The 24,078-nt window shown below is 39.8% G+C and overlaps 1 protein-coding gene across 1 annotated transcript in view; it reads right to left on the reverse strand.

Moving 5' to 3' along the window:
- The window catches only part of HEMK1 (HemK methyltransferase family member 1), a 47,808-nt gene that overhangs the window by 13,384 nt on the left and 10,346 nt on the right, over window positions 1-24,078 (reverse strand). Inside the window, exons 4-7 of the mRNA XM_060765794.2 lie at window positions 22,854-22,947; window positions 7,310-7,471; window positions 5,666-5,730; window positions 56-105 (exon numbers count right to left, since the gene is read on the reverse strand). Coding sequence (XP_060621777.2) covers window positions 56-105; window positions 5,666-5,730; window positions 7,310-7,471; window positions 22,854-22,947 — 371 coding nt within the window. The remainder of the gene's footprint in view (window positions 1-55; window positions 106-5,665; window positions 5,731-7,309; window positions 7,472-22,853; window positions 22,948-24,078) is intronic.

A 24,078-nucleotide genomic window follows, 5' to 3' on the forward strand; every position in this document is an offset into this window, starting at 1 on the left:
GCTCTCATCCATGTTCTTTATAAATTGGAGAAGAAGAAGTAGGAAAGGTACTTACTTGAAGAGACCTCATGATGAAGGACGCTGATCCTCTCCTGCAGACTTAATCTACAGCGTAGATACCATATATTTAATAACTGAAAAACACTCTTAATCCCAGAAACAAAACCACATGATAGTAAATAAACAGTTATCAAACTGTAGAACTGTAGACTATGTTTGTTGTTTTCTTTAGCTCAAGTATAAAACAAAGTGTTGCTGTTTCTGAAACCAAGCAATAATGCCAGAATATTTTATTAAGCAATTCATTTTGAATTTCTTTCTGTAATCTCACTCCCACAAATTACACTACTAATCATGTTATATGCCACAATGATGTACATTTAAAAGACACAAAGCTAACTACTAAGGTGCTTGTGATCCGCCTAGATTTATTTTGGAAGTTCAGCACACTGACCACTGCACAGCTCATACAGACTAACACATAACCCATTATTTAAAGTCAGATTCCCTGGTTTTTCTTTTCACTGGGATAGACAGTTCATTATTAAAGAAGCTGTCCCTAGAAGCCATGCTGTGTGAGTTTGCTGGACTTGGATATCAAAGAACTAGGGTAAAGTGCCTATCATGCTATAAAAGGGAATAGGTGACCTGGAGTTGCTTGGCCTATATCACAGATGTGTAAGATTAAAACCTGGAAGGTGACATGCATGGAAGTATGGCAAGCTATAACATCAAATGATCAATATGGTGCTGTTATGCTATGCTGTGGCCAAATGCCAAGTTCCACTTTGCATCCACAGCACAGCTTGTGTGGACTTTGTGCTTTGAACCGAAAGGAGTTATTTCTGTGAAAAATAAGTGAGCAAGATACTAACTTTGGCCCAAATGAACCATCAAAACAGATATTGAAGGAAGACACGATTTCTGAGATATATGGAATGGCAGGCTCTCCTAAGCCCATAATCAGAGATAATAATTTGTCTCTGATTAGAACCAATATAAGTTAAGAGTACATTTAGTTGGCTTAGTCAGACCATGCTGGTCTCAGCTCATCCACATTGTGTGTGCGTGCGCGTGCAGATGACTGTGCAACCTGTGGGTACACAGGCAAGCAACAATTATTTTGGTACAGTTCTGGTGTACAGAAGATTCTGACATGCATCAAGATTTCTAAAAAGTGGGTTCATGTCCTCACAGAGCCCATCATGCAGCTTTCAGCTAGCTGCTGTACTCTTGTGAGGCATAAATGGAACAGCCCTGTGTAAAAGTCCCCCCAGGCTTTATGTAGGATAGGCAGAGTAGAAGTGTGATTAAATAAAATGTGTGTAATTGCATCTGAGGCAGAGTAGATATGCTATGAACTGATGCAGGCAGATCAGCTGTTTTAAGTTCTTACACAACCAGGAACAACAGTCTCGAGTGCCATTAAGAAATAAGGGGTGGAGGTACCCAACCTTGCCCATTTCTCATCCAGTTCCAGGGAAATGAAGCAAAAAGCAAATCCCAACAAAAATCAAATGAGGGGAAAAGGGGAGGGAGGGAAGAAAGAAAAGAAAATTCATCAGCCAGCAACTACAAATCTTTTGAGATACAGGTGTGGTGTTCATTAGCAAAGTATTACTCTCCCAAGTTTTGCCCACAGGTATCCGCTAACATTGTAGCACAGAGTTTTAAAAGGCAGGGTGAGTTTGCAATTGACTAAGATTAGAAGATAACATGGCTTAACATGCTGGCATCATGGAAAACAGCTGCAGGGAATGGGTCTTGGCAGCCTTCTCAAGGTTATAACTCGAAATTAAAAGGTGAATTTGAAAAGCTCCATGTTTGCTTCCCACCAGCCGCTCCTAATCAGATTCTGCTGTGACAGCAGTTAAAGATAGTCTCCTTCTTAGACAGTCTGATGAACTACAACACCCAGCATTGTTAAAATTCAGGTAGCTTCTGCCTCATGGGCCAACAGTCAGAATGGAAGGGCCACATAGAAGGACAGGAGGAGACTGGTTTGCTACAATTACTGCACTTCACCTTTTCATGTATGCTTCCTATACTACTGTGTGCCTTCAAGTCACTTATGACTTATGGTGACCCTAAGGTGACCCTTTCATGGGGTTTTCATGGCAAGATTTGTCCATAAGAGGATTGCCCTTGCCTTCCTCTGACAGTGTGACTTGCCCAAGGCTACCTAATTGGTTTCCATGGTTGAGCACAGATTCAGATCCTGGTCTCCGGGGTCCTAGTCCAACACCCAAAACACTATACCACATTATGTTTGTTTATTGTAATTTATTACAGTTATATATCAGGACAAAGAATAAAGTCACATGGAAACAACAGGGCAAATCTACATTACTGCAACCACTTTATCTCTTTATGTACAACTCATCTATTTATTTATTTAATCTACAACACTCCAGATGGTCTACAGCTAAATTAAAAATACACAATACAAAACAACAATGAAAACGTTGTAATAAAAATCACATAATAAATTCAGTAGACAACACTAAAAGCTAGAATCCCTAGGGTGATTATTCTGAGATAATGTTCTCTAGATATATAAAAATAATAATGCGTGGTTTTGCTACAGTATATCCTGCTACTGTCCTTCTTGGGTTAATATCTGTAGATTACTCATAAGGGTAAAATAAATTGAGATGGAGAGGGGGCTTTGCTTGGTGATTCTCCTTCAGTTCACGACAATGTAATTTATTAATTCGATGTACAAAGCATTCATTTAAGTTAAGGACTGATTACATCATCTCTGAATCATGTAAACAGAAGTAGTCCTTTAGTTCTTCAAGGCCTCATATGGTCTAGGAAATATTGCAAGAAGACCTTTAGTTATATACTTGATTACATAACACAAATTGAAAAAACAGTATATCCCATCTACACAAAAAGGAATATTATTAGAGGTACAATCTGGGAACATAAGAGCAGACTGCAATTCTTCATAATATGATAGAGTGCCCCCCCCCCCCGCCCGATCCATGGGTTCTGGATACGAGAACTGACCACAGATCATCACACCCCATATTATTAAATGGCAGGTGACGTAAAAGCAAAGATGCTGAAGTGTGCATGTTCATGTTACTATATTTAATAATATGGTATGTGATTATCTGTGTTTTTGATATGTGTAGAGAATCCAGAAGCACGTCCCTCAGATATGGTGGGCCCACTGTACTGCATTTCCCAGTTTTGTTGGTGGAGAGGAGTCAGACACTTTCCCCCTTGCTGGGGAATAATTCTTCTTCTGCATTAGGTACTTCCAAGGACTGAGGAATCTACATCCTTTGTATGAATCTGCTCTATCCTAAATTAGATCCCTGGTCCACTCAGCTCATGGTTCAGTGCTTTCCTTAGTTCTGATCAAACTGATCAAACATGGCGCAATTGTTTGAGTCTTGAATTATGACTCAGGAGATGAGGGTTTGAATCCCTGTTCAGTCATGGAAACTCACTAGGTGTTCTTGGGCAAGCCACATTCTCCCAGTCTCAGAGGAAGGCAATAGCAAATCTTCTCTGAACAAATCTTGCCAAGAAACCTATGACAAGTTTATCTTTGATTTGTCATACGTAGGAAATAACTTGAAGGCACATAACACCTATATCCCGAGAGTAGCTAAAACAACTGCCACTTGCTCATGTGTTGGCTCTAGGCTAATTTTGTTGGCACTTTGTCCTCCATGTTTCCCCCACCCCCAGAGGGATGGCTAATTAAATCTGTGAACTAGAAATGGCACTCTTCTTGGAAAAGGTGTAATCCTACATACGTGTTACACCCATGGTTATATACCAGTATTACAACACACTATTATTTGTAACCATTCAAATGAGTCTGGGTGCTGCAGAAAGGGCAAGAAAGAAATGCCCCAACCAACCAGAAGAGAAAATTTTAATTATATATATTTAAAATAAGAATAGTACCTATAGAATTAAAGGAAGTCATGCATATGTACACCTCCTCCTCACTCAGTCATGCTTGTGATGCAGTCAGTAAATTAAGTTGTACAAAAAGACTTGGGAAGATTAATGACATCTATCTAAAAACCTGGATAAACTCTGGACAAACTAAAAGAAATTATGAACATCTCACAATCATGTCTTACAATGATACAGCCTGAGCAGACTTTTCTTCAGCATACAATTGATTTGAATGAGTTCTCATATTATACTACTGTGTTAAACTCAAACACTGGAAAATTACTTACCAAAAGCAAAAAATAATTGTTTCACATTAGAGTACACAAGAAATAAATTGTTGTGAAATGTTTAGAAATGGTAAAATGCATTACTCTTCTGTTGCTTATTGCTTTATTTGTTTATTTAAAAACTGAGGACTGATAAAAATGGCACAGAACTTGAAAAATGCATTAAATGCATTTTAATAAGTAGCCAGCATTAATTGTTACTTCAGTAAAGTAACTGGTTCCCAGTTGTTATATTATTTTTAAAATGTGACTGCACTACTTCACCCCACTTACCAAAAGGGAAAATAATCATATTGCTAGTAACCTGTAACCTCTGGTTAAACAGTCATCTACTGTTCTGAGCCTCTTTCTCTTTTTTTATATCATAAGCTAGAGTCCACCATTGTAAGCCCTGAACATAATGAAACATATAAAATTGAGACTCTGCGGCTAAACTTCCTGACATTTTGCTGCATGACCAATGCAACAACTCCATATGTATTTCCTATCTTTTGGCATGAGACACATCCTCTAAAGACACCACATCCCACCTGATCTTTAAGCAGGATCAGCTATGGATAGTTCTTGGATGTGAGAGCATAAATTAATACTAGGTGCTGTAGGCTATATTTCAGAGGATGGAAAGCCACTTCTACTCATTTCTTGCCTAAGGAAACTATGAAATTCATGGTTTTGCCATAGTTGACAGGTGACCAGAAGTGTTGAGTTCTATTAGGTGTACACATTTCAGGAAGTGGGCTCAACTAAGAAATGGCACATTTTGTGAAAAGATATCTTACAGGTACATTTTTTTTTAAAAAAATCCTCTTTGGGTTTCATTCACAAAGGACACTTAGGATACAGTCAGTATTGCATAGAAAAAGAACCAGGGCTAAAAGATCAAAGAAAGGAAATACCATATGTGTATTTGGAAGCTATGTCACAACTATGAGGGGTAGTGAAATATGTTGGGATTTTTAACCTGCAATTCCTTTTGTCATATGAATAAATATTAAGTGTATTAATTCTTCCCTAAAACAGAAGACCCTTTTAAAATCATTTGTTTTAATGCTCGGTATTTGGATTTAGGCATATGAGAAAACAACTGCTGGGGAAGATAAGCCGATTACTTATTAAAACAAATACACATGTGCTTGTCTCTTGGACAGCCTCCAGAGCGCCTTACAGGGGCAACTGGACACTTGATTAACAAGAAAAAAACCATAACAAACAGAATACTGTGACATGGGATGCTCCTGTTCATGTTTTAAGATATTTCTTTCTATCTCCTCTCCTTTCCAATAGACAGTCAACATTCTGTGCACACCCAGGAGGCTCAGTCCCAAAGACAGTGGTTTCTTTTCCCCTGAAGATGTTTTCTCATTTGCTCCCATGTGGAATGGGGATGAGATGAAGTGCTAGTTCAGTGAAACTGTGTTTGACATCAGCATACAGGATGTGTATATGTTTACCTTTCTGCATTTTCCTTGGTGAGATTCACTGCAGCTTCTGATTTATCAATAGCAATGACCTTGCTCTGAGGATGGAGGGAGGGGAGAGAGAAACAAGCATAGCAGATGCAAACATGAAAACAGTTCTTCGGTAAAAATAAATGTCCTTGAAGAAAAGAAAAACTGTGGGGAGACATGTCTATGTTTTGGGAAACCGTACTAAATTTCCAAAAGTGTTATGATAAAAGTGCTTAAGAAACCAAGAAAAATATATTCATTTTAATGTATGGTGTAATTCTATGTTTTCTGTTGCACACACACTATGTTTACTTTCAGATAAGAGCTATCTTGTTCTAAAAATGTGAAAAAGATTAATCAAAAAACTACAGAATACAACTCCCAGACCCTAACCCATAATAGCTAGGGACTGGGCTGTAGCACAGCTGGTTAATCACCACCTAATCACCAGTTGCAATAGATCACTGCCAACCAGAAGGTGACAGGTTCGAAGCCCGAGTTGAATTGAGCACCTGACTGTTAAGTTTAGCTTACTGTCCACCTAATCAGTTTGAAAACAGCTGAGCTGTGAGTGAGCTGTGGAATTGAGTATAACCTCCAGGCACCAAAGTGGAAATGCCAAAAAATCCCTGAAAAACAAACAAAAAACAAACAAACAAAAAACCCTCTATCTGTCTGTTGGTCTGTATGTCTAGAAAACAGCATTGAATGATTGCCGTATATGTGTGCACTGTGATCCACCCTGAGTCCCCTTTGGGGTGAGAAGGGCGGAATATAAATACTATAAATAAATAAATAAATAAATAAATAAATAAATAAATTGGGGAAATTGTAGCCCCCTGCCAAAATAACTCTTCTCATAGTGGGAATCCAAATGTCCACATAAAATCTAAAACCAGGAAGGCAACAAGCTTCTCCAGCTGATGCTCTTAAACAACTCCTGCTACTTCTGACTCTGGAGGTCACCACAAGACATAGTTATTGATAGAGTTAATCTCCATGGATATCTTTAAAGCCCCTTTAAAGATATCTGGGTTGGTAGCTATCACAACATCCTGTTTCAAAGAATTTCTCAGTTTAAATACCCACTGTCCTTTTGTCTGTCCTGAATCATATACCATACAGCTTCATTGGATACTAGTATTGTTTCTTCCTTACAGCCTGCTCATGTTATTCCAGCCAGATTAATTAATTCCCAGATGAGCTGGCCTTTGGAATCTTGAAAACTAATGAAGATTGCCTCCAAACTAAGAAACGAATGTGGTATTTGGTCTTACTCTTCATTTATTTATCAAAGATTATTTAAGTTTAAGTCTTTCTCATAATACACTACAGGACACAAGGTTTAGCATACAAGCTTTTGTAAGCAGTGGGACTCCCTTCCACTTGCTTGTGTTACTCCAGATGAAATGGGGGTTAGATGATATTATATATTACGTGTAATATTACTAATAATATTGCATTATAGTGGTATAGTACAATATAGTAATATATAATACTAATATTGTGATATGCTAATAATATAATATATTGTATATGTATATAACTTGTAAGCCACTTTGCGTCCCCTTCGGGGTGAGAGAGAGTGGGCTATAAAATAGTAAATAAATAAACATTTTTAGTGAATATAACAAACTTGTAACTCACATGAGGGAGCTTTTTCAGGAGACTGAGTGCAATTGCCCCTGAGCCACAGCCAACCTCCAGGATCACAGGGCCACGGGTCTCTGGGGGCAGCCTGGGCTCTTTGCTGTTGCCTGAGGGCAACCTCTTCCTGTACTCTTCATCCAAAACAAGAGTGACCAGTTCCTAGCAAGGAAAATTAATGACTAATTATTCCACCACATTATCTGTTTTCTGTTCAAACAGAGTGTGCCATGAAACCAACATTCATTGGTTTCTTGAGGCTCTTGGTTTGTAAGTGACAGTCCAGGATACCAAAGACACTGCTTATTCTGCCTACATTGACCTGATGAAATTAGCTCTTCTCAATGAAAGCTCATGCCTCAAAGAATGCTAACACCTTGTGCTACAGAACTGTTCAACAGACAGGAAGGACAAAACCTAGACATCTGCAGTCTTCACTAATACCATTTCATCCAAAACACACGTTATGTATTTTCCTTATGCTAGAAGCTAGCGCATCTGGAAAATGAAAGATGCTGGAATTGTACTTCAGACATGACAATTCTGTGGAAAAGTAAGAAGACATTTGGGCTTCCTGTTCCAGCCACCCCACCAATTTGTACAAAACAGCACTCCCTTGATTGTGCCCTTTATGAGGCCTGACCTACATGTTCATTAAAAGTAAAATATATGGCACAGTCTGGCTGAGGCAAACTCCCATATCCACCTCCCCCAAATTCTAACACCCTTTATAGCAATACTTTTGCTGCAACCCGACATCCTGCATTGCACACAGAAAATAAGTGGGTTAGACAGAGTGCATTTGCCTTCCACTTCTGTGGAGTTTTCTCATATTGGGCTACTTTGAGATAGGCTATTATCGACATATATGCTGAAGTGATTACAATTCCAGAGTACACCATGTCTGTGAGTAGATTGGCTCTAAGTTATAGTAGCTTCCTTTCCTTTGAAGGAACACAACACTGACAGCAGCAGAATACCATACCACTGGGTACTAAAGACCATAAAGAGCAAGAGAAAAGAGACCAAGGCATAGAGGATTGGGGTAGGGTGAGAAAAATGAAATTCTTGTACACTAGTCACTTGTGCATTAGGAAAAGCAGCAGCAAAGTGTTGGGGAGGGCAAAATGGTATGCTAGGGAGAGAAAAATGAGAATTTCAAAATGGTTTCTATGTTGAAGGTTAAAGCAGTAGTAGGAAAGTGTGTGATTTCTACAATCAAATCTACATTCTCCAGCTACACTGCATTCCTATATTGACTGAGTAGTCAGCTTCAACAAATACATTGGGCGTTTCTCCCAGGTTTTTGAATTAGGATCACAGCCTTCATTCAAAGGCAGTGTTGAAATAAGGGGAGTCCTGTTTCCTGCCTGGACACCTATGCATTTAGATACTTTCTCCTCTGGCCAACACACAACCAGAAGGTGAACCATACAGCAGAAGAGTCCTCTAAAGCTTAGAAAAGAGACTCACTTCTCTTCCTACTACTCCCCCTCATCAAAGTGTTTGTGTGATATGAAATCGAGTTGCGAAAACATCATGCTACAAACAAAATGCAGCAGCTGAGGAAGAGAAATCACTGCAGATTTCTTACATGTATTCCAAGGAACTAATTAAAGGTCGAAAGATCACAGGTTCAAATCCAGGAAGCAGGGTAAGCTCCCACTGTTAGGCCCAGCTTCTGCCACCTAGCAGTTTGAAACACATGAAAATGTGAGTAGATCAATAGGTACCACTCCGGTCGGGGAGGTAATGGCACTCCATGCAGTCATGCCAGTCTAATGACCTTGGAGGTGTCTACGGAAAACGCCGGCTCTTTGCTTAGAAATGGAGATGAGCACCAACCCCCCCAGTTGCACACAACTGGACTTAATGTCAGGGAAAACCTCTACCTTTAATTAATGGGTAAACTTGCATTAAAACAGGAAAATGAGGAGATCTCTACAGACTGTATGTTGGCTGATTTCTCCTTCCCATTCAAAAACAAATGCCCTCTCCCAGTTCATGGTATTAAATATTTTAAGAACAATGGATTATATTGGGGGCATAGGGGAGAGAAGAAAAAACCCAGCCAGAAACATTTCTTGTGAGACTACGTATTAGAAAAGGCACAACAGCAAGGATAATAAAGAGCAGGGAATTATATCTTCAGGATACAAGTGTCTCTCATATATATATGGATAGCATAATCAGCTGAAATTCCTTCCCCAAATGAAACTGCTTAAATGAAGGATGGGAATTATGTGATGTCATATAATCATAAAGTTGAAAAAGACTACAAGGGCCATATAATCCAATCTCATTCTACCATACAGGGACACCACAATCACTCCTGACAGATGGCCAATAGCCTCTCCTTAAAAATCTCCATAGAAGGAACTTCATCACCTTCCAAGGCAGAAAGTCCCACTGCAGAACAGCCCTTACCATCAGGAAGTTTTTCTTAATATTTAGGTGGAATTTCTTTTCCTGCAATTTGAATTCATTGCTCCATGTCCTAGTCTCAAGAGCTGCATAGCAATCATGTCCCCTTTTAGCCTTCTCTTCTCCAAGCTTAACATACCCAGTTCCCCCAGCCATTTCGCATAGGGCTTGGTTTCTAAACCTTTGATCATTTTAGGTACCCTCCTTTAGACACAGCATTCCAGGTGAGGTCTGACTAAAGCCAAATAGAGGGGCACCATTATTTCACTTGATCTAGATAGTATACTCCTTTTCATGAGGCCCAAAATCCCATTGGCTTTTTTAGCTGCTGCATCAAACTGTTTGCTCATGTTCAACTTGCTGTCCACATAGGACCTCATCAGAGGGAAGTACATAAGCTGGGGGACAGCAGGGGAATCCATGGGTAAGTAGGGCAAATTCATTGAGTCAGCACCCCGCATTGCTCCCTTACCATCCCACAGCATTTCCCATCTGCCCCCAGCTTCATCTTGTGCTGTCCCAATTAGTCAATGAGAATACGAGTAGTCACTTGTATTTTCAGGGCAGCCTCCCAACATGCTGCTACGATGCAGGCAGGACGGACTTGGGATGGAGCCCCGTTGGAAGTAGCCCTACATCATGTGATGGGCTCCATCCCGGCAGCATTCTAGGATGGGGAAAAGTTCCATCTGATGGGGTCCTAAGACTCCAAGATCTTTTTAACATGTTCTGTTGTTGAGCCAGCCATTACCCATCCTGTATTTGTACATTTTGGTTTTTCTAACTCAGTGAAGTATCCTACATTTCTCCTTGTTGAAAATCATTTTGTTGGTTTTGCCCAGCTTTCTAATCTGTTGAGGTCATTTTGAAGTCTGATCTTGACTTCTAGATCAGGAGCTATCCCTCCTAATTTAGCGCCCTCTGCTTCCAGAAGCCGGTGGAGCCCACTAGTCGCTTCTTTCCAGGATGAAGAGGAACCATTGGTGAGCACCCTTTGGGTTCGATCATTTAGCTATTACAAATCCACCTAAAAGTAGTATTATCTAGCCCACATTTTACTCGTTTGTTTGCAGGAAGATCATGGGGAACCTTGTAAAAGGCCTTACTGAAATCAAGATATGCTACATCCACATTCCCTGTATCTACCAAGCTTGTAACTCTATCGAAAAAAGAGGTAAGATTAGTCTGACATGACTTGTTTTTGAGAAACCCGTGTTGACTTTTAGGGATCACAGTGTTCTTTTCTAAATGATTACAGAGTGCCTCCTTAATTATCTGCTCCAGAATCTTTCCTGGAATTGATGTCAGGATGGTAATTGCTGGTGTCTCTCCTGGCTCCCAAGACGGGGACATTTACTCTCTTTCAGTCTGTTAGAACGTCTCCTGTTTTCCAGGAATTCTGAAAGAGGATTGTCAGTGGTTCTGAAATTACTTCTGACAGTTCTTATAATACCCTTGGATGTATTTCACTGAACCAGCGGGCTGAGATAGCCAATGCTTTGGGGATGCTAGGTGCTGTAGTTCAGTAACATTGGAAGGGGCAACATGACTTCTACCCTGGGTAATCTTACCCTTAGAGCAGGTTACAGTTATAGCATACTAATAACAACTAAAGTTTATGACATTACCAAAGGATATAAATATGAGACAAGATTCCTACACAGACTTGTCTCCCTGTCCTAGTTCTGTATGTGCCAGTGCCCCCCGTTCTGCAATGTGCCATGAAAATAACTACAGAGTCACTTTATACTCTCTCTTGTATACTCAAGTCATATACTGTGCTCTCTTTTCCATGAATGCAACTCATGTTAAGGACTTATTCCCACTTCTGTTAAGTTTTCATGTCGTGATTTCAATCACTTTATCTCTCGTGGACTATGTTTTACTCAAATCATCTCAAAAATGAACCTCTCTAAAGTTTTGATGTTAGAAGAAATAGTTATTCTAGGTACGTTATTTACCTGTGAGAAATGTTGACAAAAACACAATTTCAGCTCAGTGAGTCCCTTTGTGAAAATGAGATTATAAAGTTTACCCAATGAGAACCTCACACCACCTAAGAAATAAACACATGGGTTGGACATGATCCTTTCATTCTCTCACACCTCAATGGTATTTGGCTACTTTGGCCATCTCACCCCTCAACAGAAGCCACGGTTCTTTTAGAATGTGGCTGATTTTGCTACAAACAATGACAAAACCCAGTATTTCTTGGCACTCTTGGGCTGCTTGAGGGCAAGAAATGGAAAGCGTATGGCTTCAAAGAATGTTATGGTAGAATTAGAACATGTTCAATTGCCTACTTTAATAAGGTCAGGTCAGGATAACATTGCTTTTTACAATGATGGAAAATTTGGTTTCAGTGGGTGCAGTGTTGCCCATGGAATATTCTTATAGCAACATCAGGAATGACTGAGGTCACACACAAGCAAAACTCTACATCCAGGACTTGCATTTGTTTCATTTGTTTGGCTCAAGCAGAAGAGGAGAAAAACAAATATGGGAATGTGCTGTTTGCAGTGGTGATAACAAAGGCTCTTCCTCGAAACTGAAGATGAAGTTTGTATCTATACCTAGAAATCCTATTCAGCAAATTCAACCTTGAACATGGGGACCTTCTGGTATTTTATTACAATGAGCTAGTTATACAAAGGATCCAGGACATTGGGAGAATTATAAGTTATCATGACAGAATGCAGATTAATTCACTCACTAACCTAAAAACACAATTCAGAAGGCCGTATAGCAGAAAGGAAGAAGCCCCTCACCATCTTTTCTGTTCTCCTTAACTAAATTCCAGTTCCTGAAGTGAGATTATCTGGGAAGAAAAGGGGTAAGTGGTGAGAGAAGGGGAAGATCGAGAGTGAAAGTCTATGACCAGGGAGGGAATCTAGGATCTCTAGGAGTTGATGAGCTACTAATCCAAACAACATATCAACACCCAGAAATTCCCCACCCCTGGGCGGAGGTGAGGTTTGCAAAACACATGAGGAAAGTTACACTCATATGTTAGATTTTAATCTCACCTTTCATCATATCAGCACATGACCTTCCTTCCACCTTCTCTCTTATTCTCACAACAACTCAGGATGTGTGAGTATGACTAGTTCAGGGTCACACACAGAGTTTCATGGCTCAGTGAAGGTCTGAATATGGATATTTGAAGTCCTAGCCAAACAATTCAGCCATTGCATTACAACAGCTCTTGAATTCTCTCTTTTTTCTAAACCTACTGAATGACTCATCACAACTGCACTTATTCAGCATTTAGATATCTACATATCTATTTATTTCTGGCAATCTCATGAGAACACAGACAGTATGTATAGAGAATGCTCAAGTCTCAAAAGCAGAAAATGGAATTACATGGAACATGAACCCTGCTGTGGGCCCAGCCTGCTTATGCAACCATTAGAAAGCAAATTGCTTGTGCTGCAGTTTAATGCTGGAGGAATGAACACAAGGTTGCCCACTTTCTCCATGTTGTCTATAGCTTCTTCAATGCATCACACAGCAACAATGAAGTTACATCTGACCTATTTTCATATGCCCACATCCCTGGACAGATGAGTCATCAGGTTGGTGGAGAAGCATTCAACCAACAGGACTATTACAATACAAATCCTGCTTAGCACAAGCTAGTTACTCACACATCCCACATGCTAGACATCCTACTGGCCTGAGTCATTGGCACAGGTTACAAAACAGCATGGGGAATTCGGTGCCTCTTTCCTAGAATTAGCAGTGGAGTTAAAGCTTTTTCCAAGTGAAATTGCCCACTACTGCTCCAGCTAGCAGAGTGAGGGGGAGAAAAAAACCCCAACCATCAGTTTTTTCAGATTTGGTTTAGAACAGGGCTTTTTAAACTTTTTCTAATCTTAACCCCTTTCCACCTGAGAAATGTTTACATGATCCCAAGTATATCAGTATATAAAATAGGTATAAAATCCAACATTTACTGATAACAAATCAACATTTGTCAAGCTTGCAAAACAGGCTGATTTTCCTTTTTGTTAAGGACAGAGGAAGCACTATAAACACTACATGTTAATGCCAACAGATTTGTGCAAATGGGCGGTATTCAGAAACCTTTTACTGTTGCCAAATTTTTCATGATCCCAGCATTCATCTATGCATCTTTGGATAAAAGGTACTTCACCAACCACATATACTATTCCAATCTGGAATAAGAACGAAGACGGCTTAAATGTCAGAACCAGTTAGACCTGGAACTAGATTTGAAAAGGAAGAAAGCTGGTAGAGGGCAGAAAAGGAATCTGTCAAAGTAGTAATAATGTCAACTCCAATCTTACGTTCTGTCTATATCTTCGTACAAATAACTCTTACATACCGTAAGGCTCTGGTGTTTTTATTCAAAGGATGCTAAATTTTGAATCCTTGAAACATCTCAATGTTTAGAAATGGGGAGCAAAAAAATGTACAATATCCTATAAAGCAGCGTTGGAAGGGCCATGCTGGAATGGAAAAGTAATATGTGGGGTGAGACAGTGTTTCTGCATGCAAACAGTGCCTTACATTTCCCAGTCCACAAATATGGACTCTACCATCCCCTATGAAGTATGGATCCTGTTAAGAGTTTCTTTTGCATTCCTTTCTTTCTTCCTTTTTTGATTATTAAAATACTTTCTTAGTTAAATGCTTGGTTTGTTGTTATGTTCTTCAAATCAACTCTGACTCGCAGTAACCCTATCAAATATTTTTCTTTGAAAGATTTGTTCAGAGGTGGTTTGCCATGGATTTCCTCTAAATATGCGAAACAGAGATCACTGTCAGTTTCCACAGCTGAGTGAGGATTTGAACCCTAGTCTCCAGATTTCTAGTCCAATATCCAGACTACTACACCATGTGGCCTCTTTATATCTCCCTTTTCTTAGGTGAGTTATTTTAACACTTTTTAAAATTACCTCATTTCCATCACAGTTAAAGCTTGTGTGCCAGCTGCGACTGTACCTCGAGAAGCCCAATTTAGCCACGGTGCTCCATGCCTTAATTACATCAAGATTGGATTACTGTAATGCACTCTACGTGGGGCTGCCTTTGAAGATGGCTTGGAAACTGCAATTGGTACAAAGATCGGCAGCCAGACTACTAACTGGAGCTGGCTATAGGGAGCACACAATGCTCTTATTTAAGTAGCTCCATTGGCTGCCGATAGGTTTCTAGTCTCAATTCGAAGTACAAGCTATTACCTATAAAGCCCTAAACGGTTCAGGTCCTGCCTACCTTCGTGACTGCATTCCCCCCTATGACCTGCGCAAGTATTAAGATCTGCCAGGGAGGCCCTCCTCGTGGTCCCGCCACTGTCACAAGTGTGGTTGGTGGGCATGAGGGTGAGGGCCTTCTTGGAGGTGGCCCTGGCTTTGGAACACCCACCCCAGGGAGATTAGGCTGGCTGCCACACTGTCCTCCTTCTGTAGAGATTTGAAGACTTTGATGTTTAAACAAGTCTTTGAGAATGTCTAGCTCCAATGGTCTGCAATTAATGACACAGCACTGCACTTTTATTTCATGCTCTTGTTCCTTAACTACAATTTGCACTATCCCATTCCCTTGTATTGTTTACAGTTTGGCCATGTCTTATAGCACTTATCACCATAGGTTATTGGGTGTTATTCTGAGTTTTAAATTGTTGTTTTATATGCTATTGGTTTTTACTTTTTAATTGTACTGTATGTTTATTTTATGCATTGTTTTAGGCACTTTGTGTCATGTGTAAGCCGACCTGAGTCCCTTTGGGAGATGGAGGCGAGGTATAAAAATAAAGTTATTATTATCATCATCTTTTTCTCTTCTTTTCTTCCTTCCTCTCATGCCCTTATTTTGAAAGTGGGCTCTTTGGCAGACGCTTACATTTTTTTCCCAATTTGGTTCTGTGTGCTTTTAAAGTTAAAAATACTAAATTATGATGCCAACAGTGATCATACTCTTACTAGATGCTTTGCTGAGCAGATGGTGATCAAACTATTGTACTGCTTTGCAATCAAAGTGTTAAGGTTTTTATATTATGTTTTTAACAGGATTGAACTGTCTGTTACCAAAGGAGCAAACTGCTAACTTGGAGAATATTTGTCCTTACTTGGAAATTCTGGGAATTTTCCAGGAAACAATCATATACAATTAATGTAAATATAACCAATATTTGTTCACAGTCTGTGTTCAGTGGCCTGCTGAAAACTCAATTGGGCCAGATTATAAAACGATGTAGCAAAGCACTACAAACATTTATGAATTGTCTGTGGGCAACTTGTAATTATCTTAATTTGGATGATGAAATAATTGACAAATCCCAGCTCAGCGCAGCAAGACATTTTCAGTAATACTAAGTTATTCTGTTTCTTTCCAAATATTGAAAGAAATATTCTGTCCATGCTTTGAGTAGCACAATTATATATTGCCAAGGAGGGTGGCACATAAATAGTTAAGACTTAAAGGACTGTCATAAGAATTCAAAGTCCTTAGTAGTTTCAAAGACCCAGCTGTACATATGGCTCTAAAGTCCATGCTGGCTACATTTGCTAGAAAACAGTAACATGCAGTAGTTGGAATAACTAGTCAGAAAGAGAGCAGGTAATACCTAACCTCAGGAGGAGACCTATTGTACTGCTAGAACATATTGTTTTGTATGCAGTGGTTCCTTATTTAGCTCTGGAATACCCCTCCTACCAATTATTTTAATTTTATGAGTGGATTTTTGTCAGAAAATATGACACTAACTGACCGCATGCTCTGAAACTCTGTGCTGGAGCTGAGCACCAGGGGCAAAAATTCTTCTCAAACTGTTATGAGACAGTTTCACCTTTTCTTCTGATGCAGGCCAATCTGTACCCAAGCAGCTAGCTTTGGTCCTGGAGGCAGACTTTGTCTAGAGCAGATGCCCACCTCTCTTGCTCAATATCTTTCGAAACCAGATATTTTGGTAGTACACTTGAGAAGAGCTGTGACTTTTAGAAGCAGCAATAGTACCAGAAACGCTGTTGCTGAGGAAGTGTGTGTGTTAGCGTGCATGTTCTCTGTAATTCTCCGAATCAACAGAACAAAGACCAGGCATAAGTCTTTCCTAGAAGAAAAGGGGGATTTTGAGAAATAGAAATGAACTTTAACCAAACTTATTCCAGTGTCTCTGAAAAGAGAAATATCAGTAGGGAAGCGAAAGAGGCACCGGAAAGCCAATTAAATTGAGAACAATAATTCCTGGAAGTCACAACAAATAAGTTCTCTCTCAATTGAAAAACTGGACTGCCCTCTGGAGGCCAAAACTATTTGTTACTGAAATAAATAACAACAGAAGAAAGCCAGATAACACTCCACAGTCAATTTTCCTAGAAATAAGAAACACCAGATCTTTCAGTAAGCTCATAGAAGTACTACAACTATCTAGTTAAGAAGTCTGGGTGTCCCTCTCGAAAATGCACATCCCAGGATTCCATAGCATTTATCCAGCCAAAGTGGAACTGTAGTGTTATAACTGAGTAGTGTGGATGGCCTCCTCCACTTCTGTGGGTAGTGAAAGAGAAGAGTGCTAATTTACTTTTACTCTATGAGAATTTTATGCTGAATTGTAAGACTCAGTTTGTAGGAAGGAACTGTTATAGTGGAAGAATGTTTTATTATTGTTGCACTGTCTGGTCTCTCTTATTATACAGGACTAGCGGTCCCCTGCCACGCGTTGCTGTGGCTCAGTCTGGTGATTTGGAAAATAAAGAAAGAAAAGGAAAGGAAAGAAAGAAGGAAAAGAAAGTGTTGGATTCTAATATATGTAATGTCTTTATGCTTGAGGGTAAACAGTATTTCTTGCTGTGTCTTTGCCAGTTTTGATGTGGAGATTGTCTGGTTTGCCTACGCGGGAACATGCAACATATAATTGTCCTTCTTTAGGGGTCCCTTTCAAATCTTTGATACTGCATCTGTCATATACATATATGTGTGTGTGTGTGAATGGCTGGATGGCCCTTTGTCAGAAGGGCTTTGGTTCTGTTTTCTTGCCCTGGTGAAGGGAGTTGGACTGGATGGCCTTAAGGCAGCATTTCTCAACCTGGGAAGTCAAGACCCCGGAGGGGGGGGGTCACCAGGGGGTGTCAGAAGGGTCACCAAAGACCACCAGAAAACACAGTATTTTCTGTTGGTCATGAGGGTTCTGTGTGGGAAGTTTGTCCCAATCTGTCATTGGTGGGGTTCAGAATGCTCCTTGATTGTAGGGTAACTATAAATCCCAGTAACTACAACTCCCAAATGTCAATGTCTATTTTCCCCAAACTCCATCTGTGTTTATATTTGGGCATATTGAGTATTCGTGCCAAGTTTGGTCCAGATCCATCATTGTTTGAGTTTACAGTCCTCTCTAGATGTAAGTAACTACAACTCCAAAACTCAAGGTCAATGCCCACACAACCCTTCTGGTGTTTTCTGTTGGTCAAGGGAGTCCTGTGTGGCAAGTTTGGTTCAATTCCATCATTGGTGAAGTTCAGAATGCTCTTTGATTATAGGTGAACTATAAATCCCAGCAACTACAACTCCTAAATGACAAAATCAGAATTTTTGAGTGATTGTCACTCCTTGTGTTGTGAGACGTTTTGTTGCCAAATTTGGTGTGATTTCGTTCATTGGTTCTTTTGTTTTTAAGGTACTCTTTATGCACAGAGCATTTTTATATATATAGATGTTCCACAGCTGGTGTCTGGAACAGTTTTCCTTTTAAATAGATGGACCGAGATGTCCAAAAATCTCGTGTTTTGGTCTGTGCCCACTTCATAAAGACAGATACGGGTGTAAATTATGAATGTGGGTAATGTGTTAATTGTACAGAGAAATACATGAATAGGTTAACTAAAATCAATGCTATCATTTGATATTTAGGTAGAACACAAATAGCTACTGCCTTACAATCAACCCTGAATGCCTTTAATTTTGATTGTCCCTTACTCTGAAAACTTGGAAACACTAACCACTGAGGAAGACTGCAATTCAAAATGGATCTGGCCTTTGATTTTTTTTTCCAAAAGAAGACGTATCAATACCCTTAGCTATTCACTTCCCTTCAGCTACAGGATTGCGCCTCATGGTCCTCCATCTTTAGTGTTATGTATCAGTTTGCACTACATACTGTCTACGAATAACTGAACAGTTGTTACCACAAGTTCATTACTTGAGGGATTTCTTTTTCCCAGATCACATTTAGAAATCTATCTAAAGTCTATATTAGGTCATCTTTCAAGAAGCAAACCGTATAGCCCACATCCAGCTGGCTTCATTATAGTTAGCCTGCTTCAGCCCACATTTCAAGTCTGCATTCTAACAACCCAGTGAAAAGAATTTCTAATGGTGGAAATTTATACCCGTAAACAAAATGGGCACCCCAAATTGAATATTTATGTACTTGTCCTCTTTAGGATACCAAAATCAGAAACAGTGGTTTTCTCATTCGATTTTTCCCCTCCCACTGCCTCATACATTTGGATCCATACCCAGGCACTGAGCAAATAGGAGCCAGTCTCTTTTACAGTGATTTGACAACTAACTTAATTTTTGGAAGAGTCCCTGCAACAACCAATTTTGTCAAATACTATTAAGAACATTTTGCAAAGCACTCAACAGACTCACAGAGTTGCAATCAAAGAAAAGATGACAAGAAATTTGCTGTATGTTTCTTCTGAAGAACATTCACTAGAGATACATTCTAATGCTAATGATTTTCTTTTCATCTTAACAAGAAATCCCTGGAAAATCACCAACAAGAGAAGCCCCACTGCTTTAATACAACACACTGACCCACCAATGTAGGAAACCTAGTGATTACAGGAACTAGTCAGCCATTCATCTAACAATTGTATAAATATCGCTTTCTGGTGAATCCACGAAGCTATACATTTATATTCAGCCTTGATAGATGCTTTTGGCCAAGGTTTCCATAATTTAATGTAAGCTACAGATATCCTGATGGTCAGCTAACTAATGTAATCACAATGTGAACTGTGTTTCTCCCCAACCTGCTGTATGCTGGCTATGGAATTCTGTGAGTTATAATTCAAGTAACCTGTCCAAGCTCTGATCTAGACCACCAACAAACTGAACTAGCACCAATGACATGCAGGAATTCTTAAGTAAAGTATTTTATTTCAATTTTGCACTTATTCAGCAAAGACTTTGCATATTCAGATTGCTTTAATCATGTTACTTCCCTAATGTTGCCAGCATTCTGGGAAGCCAGACTTGTGTGTGTGTGTGTGTGTGTATGGAGAAAGGGAATATATGCACCCTTTCCACATATCTCTATTCAAATATGGTGTCCCTAAATGTCCATTCCAGCTTCTCAATGGATGGAATGCAGAATCAAAGTTAGCCCTCACAAACAGTAAGGTGAGAATTCCAAAATTTCAATATAGTTCAGCTAACATCTACACTGAAATGGAGAAGAAGCAGAAGTTCAACTAGATTTGAAGATGAAAAGAAAGCTCAACCTTGCTTTTTGCCTGCTTTTTAAGAGTATAGATTTTGGTAGTTCTTTCTTCATTGTTCTTGTTAAGTTCTTGCTGTAAGTGAACTCAAACAGGTGTCAGTCGGTGAATTAAGGTTGGCTGGCACAGACTGGTGGTAATGATGCAACCTATGGGCAGACTGAGCAATACTATAACTGCTTGCATCACATGAAGAGGCATTTGTTTAATGATTGAGGATGGGTGGGGCTGGTGTTGTTTGAGGACAATAAGAGCATGGCACAGAAAGGCACAACATCAGCAGTGATTTATCTTGGGCCATCGCCTTGCAAGCTTTGCTCAGCAAAGAGGAATTTGGCATCCAAATCATTCAAGAAAATTTTTCATAATGTACTGTATATGAAACTCTGGGAGAGATCACGAGGGGATATGGAATAAGATGTCAATGGGTCCTTCCAGACAGGGTCCATATCCCAGGCCCTGTCGGATTTTTACCTTTTGTTGTTGTTGTTTATTCGTTCAGTCGCTTCTGACTCTTCGTGACTTCATGGACCAGCCCACACCAGAGCTCCCTGTTGGCCGTCGCCACCCCCAGCTCCTTCAGAGTCAAGTCAGTCACTTCCATCTTGCCCTTGGTCGGCCCCACTTCCTTTTTCCTTCCATTTTCCCCAGCATCATTGTCTTCTCTAAACTTTCCTGTCTTCTCACGATGTGGCCAAAGTACTTTATCTTTGCCTTTAATATCCTTCTCTCCAGTGAGAAGCCGGGCTTTATTTCCTAAAATATGGACTCGTTGGATCTTCTCACGGTCCGAGGCACTCTCAGAATTTTCCAGCACCACAGTTCAAAAGCGTCTATCTTCCTTCGCTCAGCCTTCCTTATGGCCCAGCTCTACATCCATAGGTTACTACAGGAAATACCATTGCTTTAACTATGCAGATCTTGTCCAAATTATGCCTCCGGTAAAAGTAATTTGAGACAAAGCAGGTAAACCTGGCTTTGTACCTCATTAGATCTGGGCCTTTCAAATGGGGTGTGGGCCCTGTGGGGACAGGCTACTGCAGAAGCAGTCCCAGTAGTCTGTACCCACAGCCCAATTTTCTTCTTCGGGCCCCATGAGGCCAGAGAAGCAAAGAGGACACCCCTCCGTCAACCTCCCCCGCTCCTCAAAGCATTAACAATAAAGGAAAACTTACCAGGTCACTATTAGGCCTCTCTGCAGGCCTTCTGGAAGCACCCAATGAGGTATGCTGAAAACACACAGTTCTATTTCTCCCTGTTATCCAAGTCAGGTGAGGCCATGCAGGTGATGGATTAGTACTTGGAAGTAGGATTAAATAAATTAATAAATAAACCTTTATTTATACCCCGCTACCATCTCCTGCAGGACTCGGTGCGGCTTACAAGAGGCCGAGCCCAAATACATCATAAAACATAACAACAACAATACAACAATAAATAACTCATAACAAAACAAAGCAATACAATAATGACATGACGCAACTAAAAACGTCATGTCATGTGGCAGGGCCGAATGTAAGAATTAAAATTTTAAAATGCTGGACATGTCCAGGGAAATAGGTTGGATATTTTAAAGATAGGTGGGCGTGTAGACAGTACTAACTCTCTCGTAAAGTGCATTTGGGACATATTGCTTGGGAGTCCTTATTCTGGGAAGGCACACTTGAAGAATCCACGTCTTCAAACTCCTTCTAAAAACTGCCAACGTTGGGGCCTACCTGATGTCCTTGGGGAGGGAGTTTCAGGATTGTGTTGGATGAATCAATATTCACTAGTCCCTGACAAGATGAGTGGTCCTGTGGTTAAGTGGCTTTTGGATTAAATAGCCTTTCCCACTGTGCATCTATTCAGCATTACAGCCTCCAGGGCTGTTTTTCTAAAAGCTAGTTAGTCCATGAAGGAATTGAATGCATCCCAGCAATACTTGTTGTTTGCATTTCATGGGGAAATTTTTAAAAAATTTGGTTGAAGGCCTGGGGAATTGTTAGCAGAAATAATTGCTATAGACATGTGTAATATTTCACTATAAGTGTGTTACTATAATGATTTCCTGACTTTTACAGACGAAGCAACCAATAATGACATGATGCAATTAAAGTTTTTTTTGCCTCCATTTCTTAATAGTTCAAGCCAAGGTTTTTTTTTGCCTCCATTTCTCAATAGTTCAAGCCAATAGGGGAATCAATAGTTTCCCATCTGTTGTACTGCCCATACTGCAAAACACCCACCAGTTAGGCTTCAAATTATATTAGATCACTTTATTTGCTTACCTTCCATTGCCAAGTTTTAACCAATACAGAGACAGGTCATATCTCTTATCTCTACCTTAGTAAAACTCCATCAATCAACTCCTTTAACAAATATATCTACAGTGATGTCTTTGAAATTATTCTAACAGAGAGGAAAGCAATAGTCATCTCTAAGAGTTTATATATCAGCCTGGAGTTTCAGACCAACACAAAATATGTTGGAGAAGAAATTAATGTGCCATTGTCCCGGAATAAGAATCACCTATAAAATTGATACTGACAAGGTATAAACAGCTTCTTGACAGACAACTGGCACTCTGTTTCCTCCAAAGGACAAGTCTGGGTGGGAGGACATTTGTAGCAACCCAGCTCACTAGAGAGGCATTTCTGATTACTTGCCTCAGTCTCTGGTCGAGGAATGAAGACCGGAGGTTTCATCTTGAGTGTCAGATCCTGGAAATCCCACTCTCCAAGAACGTACTGCACTGGCATTCTGTAAAAGAAGGAGGCAAGTTACATGGTGTACCTGGCCTGGATTCCAATTATTTATAAGAGCTTGTTATCACTTTCAAGTTACCATTGTGCCCTCCAAAGCACACACAACTGTACTGGCTGTACTTTCCCTTAATGGATGAAACACAAGGGAAAGAGAACGCTCAGTGCTCTGAGAAAGCGTCCAAATGTTATTTGATGAGAAGTTAAAAGATTTTAACCAGTGATGCAAAAAAGATACCATCAGTTTCCCATGACAGACTGTGTACTATTGTGCTGCCAGTTATTGGGTCGGAGTCTTCTTTCACAGGTTTTATTTACTTGCCATTACTAGAGAACAGTTGAAACACACGTCACTGAAGACCAACTAAAAAAAGCAACCTATATCTCATCTCTGGTCAAACTGCTTAATGTTTTCAGACTGGGAATTGGGATATCTGGGTTCAAGTCCTCACAGAGCAATGAAACTCAGAAGTATCCCAGAAGTCTGATGAGGTACTCATGAATGTTCCTTTATGGAATACTAGCCGTCCCCTGGCACGCGTTGCTGTGGCCCAGTCTGTGTATATGTGTTTTGTGTATATATGAGTATATGTGTGTATATGTATTAGTGTATATGTGTATATATGTTATTTTGTGCATGCGTTGTAATGTATTTTTTATTCTTTGGCTTTTTAAGTATCTTCCACTGTGTTTTTCAGTGTTTTTATGAGTGATGGTCACATATTGGCCTGATAGGTGTATTGTGTCCAAATTTGGTGTCAATTGGTCCAGTAGTTTATGAGTTATGTTAACCCCACAAACGAACATTACATTTTTATTTATAAAGATAAATGTCACTAATAAAGTAGTAAGTGGACTGTAGAATTTCAGGCTTCATAAGCACTGCACAGTAATGTAGAATACATTCCTGGTCTTCCATAAGGCTGCATTCAATGTGCAATGCAAACAGGTTGAGCCTCTCTTAACTGAAATACTTGGGACCAGAGGTTTTTCAGCTACAGTAGAGTCTCACTTATCCAACACTAGCCGTCACCTGCCACACATTGCTGTGGCCCAGTCTGTGTATATGTGTTTTGTGTGCGAATATACTTGTATATATGTGTATATATGTATGGTTTTGCACATTCGT

This window comes from Anolis sagrei, chromosome 2 (genome assembly GCF_037176765.1).
Source record: "Anolis sagrei isolate rAnoSag1 chromosome 2, rAnoSag1.mat, whole genome shotgun sequence".
NCBI classification, from domain to species: domain Eukaryota; kingdom Metazoa; phylum Chordata; class Lepidosauria; order Squamata; family Dactyloidae; genus Anolis; species Anolis sagrei.